A 5768-nucleotide genomic window follows, 5' to 3' on the forward strand; every position below is an offset into this window, starting at 1 on the left:
AGAGCTAAACCTGGCTCCCGCCTCCGCCACCACCAGCGGGCGGGCGAGCCGGGCAGCCGCCTCCCAGCGACCCAAAGCCCCTTCCCTGAAACGAACCCCACTCGCCAGTGAGACCAGGGAGGGCCGGAGCGGGCGCTCGCTCGTCTGGGTTTCCAGACTGCGGCCCCTCTCCATGCGGGGTGAGCTGCCCTGTCTCCTGCAGCCACGCGGCCCAGGGCCACACAGCTGAGGCCCCTGGTGGCCAGCAGCTGCTTCGGGGTGAGCCTTCCGCGCCAACAGGTTTGCACTCTCACCGGGCTCACGGGCTCCCTGCTGCAGGCAGCCCCAGCCTCCAGCCTGCATCCAGCCTCAGCCTCTGCCTGACTGCCAGGGGCCAGGGGGAGGAGGCTGTGGGAGGCAGTGGTCGGCCCCCTTGGTCTCCCGGAGCCGAAAGCCTCAGAGAGAAACTCCCGTCTCCCCTCCGCTGTGCACTCTTGGCAGGAGGCTCCGGAGACATCTGCTGACCCTGGGTGGGGGCCGAGACTCCCTCGGCCCTCCCAGCCCCAAGGCCCTGCCCCACGGCCCTGTAATCTGGAAGAGCTCCGGCTGCCTCAGATTCTTAGGCTCCCCGACCTCTCCCCATTGTCCTCAGAGCTGCCTCCTCTCTCCTGAGTGCTTTTATTCCCTCTAGAATCTTCTGTCATAGGAAGTCGAGGTATGTCAGGGCACCCTGGGCTCAGCGCTGTAAGCATCTGTCTCCTGAGATCCAAGCTGGCCTGCTGGACAGACTCGCCCACATGGATCAGAAGGGTCAAGGCCTCAGCTGCAGGCCCCAGGATTCGGGGTCCTTTGGGGCTTCCCCGGTGGGTCTGTGGTAGCAACAGAGGCCAAGGTGACAGCTGGATCTTAATGGCAGGATGGCCTGAGACAGGAGTTGAGCTTGCTGGTCCAGCTCTGCGCTGGACGCCGTGTCCACTTCCTGTCACATGGAAGGGTTAGGCCCGACGGTCCCTGCGGCCCCTTCCAGTGTTGCCAAGATGGGCCGGGAGGGGTTGGGGAGCCGAGGCTCAGAGCCGCCTCCCTACGGAGGGGCAGGGAGGCGGCTCTGGGGACTCTGGTTGAACCCAGCAGCTGCCAGAGGGGGGATGATGGACATGAGCTTGTGCTGGGGTTCCCGGCTCACCCCAGCCTGCCCCCACAGATGGACCCTGTACAGAAGGCTGTGCTCTCCCACACTTTTGGGGGACCCTTGCTCAAGACCAAGCGACCCATTATTTCCTGTAACGTCTGTCAGATTCGCTTCAATTCTCAGGTAAGCATGGGCCACGCCCCACCAGTGGGTGGAAAGGTAGGGGGGGGGCTGGGGGAGAGGCCAGAGGCGAGGGTGGGCCCTTGTGGGGCGGGGGGCTGCAGGAGGGCTAAGAGGTGCCTTCTGTCACAGTGAGACCAGCCTGCCCTGGGGCCGGCCCTGGCCCCCAGAACCTGGGCCCTCCTTGGCCCCTCAGGTTCTCCCCTGCGCCACCCCTCCCCGCTTGCTGCACCCGGAGCTCGCACCAGGCCTGGGCCCCACTCCCTCCAGGGGCCTCGTCCGAGGGAGAGGCACCCCAAACTCAGAACCTCAGTGTGTGGGCTCCCAGACAGACCTCCACCCGAAGGCTCCGCGGGGACTTCTGAGGGGACTTTGGGGGAGGCAGGTTCTGAGAGCTTCTGGAGAAAAACAGCCGAGCTTCATTCTGCTGAGTCGGGAAAAGAGAGCTGTTCTGTCTCTCCCCAGCCGCTCCAGCGCCCCACCCAAGTGCCGGCTGTCGGCCTCCTCTCCCTGCCTGTCCACACCTATTTCCACACCTCCCTGTCCGGTGACCTTCTGCACAGGATCTTGTTATTAGGCGAGGTGCACTGGTGGAGAGGGGTTGGAGCCGGGCCCACCGCTTTGGGCCTCCCCAGGCACCCCCTCTCCCAACCTGAGCCCCGCCCACTGGGAGGGAAGGGGGGTGCTGTCGCAGAGACCCCGCCCTCTTCCGCCACTGCCTGACCCTCCCCCACCAAGCTGCTCTGTTTTGACAGCTGTCTCTGCTGTGTCTCTGTCTCCAAAGCTGGGCGTGGGGCCAGGGTCCTCCAGGCTGTCAGCAGAGGCTTCAGGGGAGATGCGCCCCAGTGGGGAGCGTGCTCAGGCAGGGCAGAGAGGACCCAGGGCTCCCCAGACTTGCAGCCTGACTGTCGGGGAGCAGGAAGGCCGCCTCTCAGGGGCTGGGACACAGGACCCGGGGTCGAGGATGCTGGCTGGCTGGGCCAGTCGCATGAGGGTTCTGCTGTGGGTTTGGGGGCCCCCTTCTCCCCAGGACGAGGTGGGGAAGGCTGAGTCAGCAGCCAGGCCCTGGGTGTGGTGGTGGGGTGGAGCCTGGGCTGGGTGGGGACCCAGGTTCCCAGCTACTCAAGCCTGAGAGGTTCCTCTGAGCTCCAGGGAGATGGGGCCCCTCCCTGTCCGCCTCACCCCTGTAGAGAGAGTCACTGCGGCTGCCAAGACCACCCCAGCCCCAGAGGAGCTCTGTGGGGAGAACGGTCAGGCTGCAGGATGGTCTCAGATTCCACTTGCTTGCCCACCCAGAGCCAGGCCGAGGCGCACTACAAGGGGAACCGCCACGCCCGGAGAGTCAAGGGCATCGAGGCAGCCAAGACCCGCGGCAGGGAGCCCGGCGTCCGGGAGCCTGGGGGCCCAGCTCCTCCCAGCAGCACCACCCCAAATGGGGATGGGGTATCCCCTCATCCAGGTGTGTGAGTCCCTCCACTGACCTTGTCTTTCTGTGCACCCCCCACGCCCCGCTTTCACCCCCACCAAGGTGCGTCCTGCAGCTAAGCACAGCGAGGCAAAGTTTCCATCCCGTCACCCCCACTCTGTCCCAGCTCCTCTCAACAGAGTCTCCACTGTCCGTCCTCCCCACTGCCCAGTGACTCAGACAGGGGCTAGGGCGAGGCCACCTGGAAAGCCTCCTCACGGAGAGAACCTTAGTGCGCAGAGGAGGCCCCTTCATCGTGGGGGGGGGGGTGGAGGAGAATGGGGCTGCCTGAGCGCCTGCTCCCTGGAGCTCCCCACAGGAGGAGAGCCCAGGGGGCCCAGACAGTTCCCTGCGTGACCTCTGATTCACCTTTGACCTCACTAGGCCAGGCTTTTCTCTTCTTGAAGATTAAGGTATTTATGCACACAAGAACTGGGTTTCAGCCCAGAGGTGCTCAGGGTGAGGAGACAGAGTGGGGAGCAGAACAGGTGAACCTACTGAGGCAGCGGGAGACTGGAGGGGTCTGCCGCGCCCTGGGGGTCCCTCCCTGGCCGGGGATGGAACTCTTACTGCAGTGGCTGCGGCCAGGCCAGCTTCTCGGTGCTGCGCTTTAACCCCCAGCGCCACCAGGGAGGCCCCTGGGCCAGCTTCCTCTCTGGGGAGCAGGGAAGTGAGGCTTTAAGATCCCGGAGGTCTTTTCCGGGCTACGGAAAGCAGCTCCGAGACTGCCTGCTCCGAGACTGCCTCCCGCACGGCACAGCTGGCCACTGTCCCCAGCTACACTCCAGCCAAGAGACTGGGTCGAAGGAATCCCAGCCACCCCCTCCCTGGGAGGACCACAGCTCACGTCAGCCATGGCCAAGCCCAGAGAGACCCCGCATCGCCATTTCCCCGCATCCTTGCTGCCCTCCCCGCCCCCACCCCCACCCCGCAGCCCGGGCTTGGGGACCAGGCCCCACGCTCACCACGTGCCCACACCCTCGCGGATGCACCGAGAGCGGGTGGGCGAGCGGGTGGGCGAGCTAAGCGCTACCTGAACTCAGGCTGCCTCTCAGCCTCATCATCTCAGGCCGTCTGGGTACCATCTCTGTAAAGGCGACGCTAGTGGTAGCAAATATTTCTGTCCCTCGCGACATCCCGATCACCTCCCTTGGTCCCTAGGGTCTCTCTCTAAGGGGATAGGGATTCCCACAAAGGCCAGACCAAGACGGGGGTGTGCCTCACCCGGGCGTGGGTGCAGATAAAGGACCAGTAAGAGCCTTGGAGGGAGGGTGGCAGGGTGGGCCAGCAGGCAGACTGGGCATGGGCCGCAGTTCCTCCCCCGCGGGTCCCCACCCCCATTGCCAGCCTGCCTGTGACCGGAAACTGGATCAGCGGCTGGAGCAAGAATGGGAGTGCTAGAGTTTCCCTGTCCAGGGCCAGCACCAGCGCGCGGCCTGGGGCCTGTGCATCTTTAATCACGCCATGAATTATAGAGCAGCCGCATCCCTGTTCCTTCCCTCTCTGGTTCTGCTGCTTCTGGTTCCCTTTCCCTGCGTCCCCAGGTCTCTCTTGACCGCGCCTCCCTCCACCTCTGCCCCTTCCTGCAGCTCTCCGGCATGCCTCCCCAGGGCCTGGGCAGCATCTGGGAAGGGGCTGGCTGGGCAGGACGCCCGGGCTGCCTGGCAGGCCACTGAGCATAGAACATAGAACCATCCTGGTTCTATGCTTCTGCCCCTGACTCAGCTGGCTGCCAGCGTCACCTGAGGGGAGGCAGCAGGGCTGGCCCACTCCGCCACCCCCAGCTACAGAGAGTGGGCTGGGCATGGAGCCCCACTACAGAGAGGGGGCTGGGCATGGAGCCCCACTACAGAGAGGGGGCTGGGCATGTAGCCCCACTACAGAGAGGGGGCTGGGCATGGAGCCCCACTACAGAGAGTAGGTTCTTTATGGAGCCTCACCCGGCCTCCGACAGCTGGGCCACAGCTGGCTCCCACCCAGGGCATGAGAACATGCATGTTGTCACAGGGTGGGGACTCCCTGGGCCCTTGCCCTCCAGGAAATGGGGGTGGGTCTTATCCATATAAAGAGTCTTCTGCAAAGCCATCTGGGGTGACCCCTGTGTTTCTCCCCCAACAACAGTTTCCATGGAGAATGGACTGGGTCCAGTCCCAGGATCCCCAGAGAAACAGCCTGGCTCTCCATCCCCTCCCAGCATTCCCGAGACTGGTCAGGGTGCAACCAAGGGTGAAGGGGGCACTCCAGGCCCAGCTTCCCTGCCTGGGGGTAGCAAGGAGGAGGAGGAGAAGGCCAAGAGGCTGCTGTACTGTGGGCTGTGCAAGGTGGCAGTGAACTCCCTGTCACAGCTGGAGGCGCATAACAAAGGTATGAACTGCCCCGCCCCGCCCCCCAGCTCCTAGTCCTCAGCCCACCCTTGCTCCCAACATTCTGCTGCCCCCCCACCTTCCAGCATGTCTCCTCCAGACCTGCAAGTCTCTCTCCTGCCCTCCTGCTCTCACTATTCCTCAGCCCCTGACCTCCTCGGTTCTCCTGCACCTTACTGCCTTCACTTAGGACTGTCCCTGACTGACCTTGTGTGTGGGAGGGTCCCCAGGGGCTTGGAAACACCCCACACTTCACACACATACACCCCAAAATTGTAACTGGGGACTGGGTATTTGAGGCCTAGTAATCCTGGAGATTTGTTCCTCCACCCCTTCCCTTCTGCCCTCTGTGGGCCCCAGGTACTAAGCACAAGACAATTCTGGAAGCCCGGAGTGGGCTGGGCCCCATCAAAGCCTACCCACGCCTGGGGCCTCCCACTCCAGGGGAGCCAGAGGCCCCTGCCCAGGACCGAACCTTCCACTGTGAGATCTGCAATGTCAAGGTCAACTCGGAGGTCCAACTGAAACAGGTGGGTCCCAGGCCTTTCCCGGGGATTCTGGGGAGCCTCTACTAAGGGGGGGGGAGCAAACAGGGCTCTTGGATGAGACCGGTTCTTTGGGCTCTTGCGGGGCCGGGGGATGCCGCGGGGCG

The 5768-nt window shown here is 64.2% G+C and overlaps 1 protein-coding gene across 1 annotated transcript in view; it reads left to right on the plus strand.

Annotated features, from left to right (window-relative positions):
* ZNF385A (zinc finger protein 385A) overlaps positions 1 to 5768 on the plus strand; it is a 19514-nt gene that overhangs the window by 12099 nt on the left and 1647 nt on the right. The window contains exons 3-6 of the mRNA XM_004692663.2: positions 1181 to 1291; positions 2585 to 2747; positions 4875 to 5117; positions 5477 to 5646. Coding sequence (XP_004692720.1) covers positions 1181 to 1291; positions 2585 to 2747; positions 4875 to 5117; positions 5477 to 5646 — 687 coding nt within the window. The remainder of the gene's footprint in view (positions 1 to 1180; positions 1292 to 2584; positions 2748 to 4874; positions 5118 to 5476; positions 5647 to 5768) is intronic.

Source organism: Condylura cristata, unplaced genomic scaffold, assembly GCF_000260355.1.
Source record: "Condylura cristata isolate star-nosed mole 26May11 unplaced genomic scaffold, ConCri1.0 scaffold00034, whole genome shotgun sequence".
NCBI classification, from domain to species: Eukaryota; Metazoa; Chordata; class Mammalia; order Eulipotyphla; family Talpidae; genus Condylura; species Condylura cristata.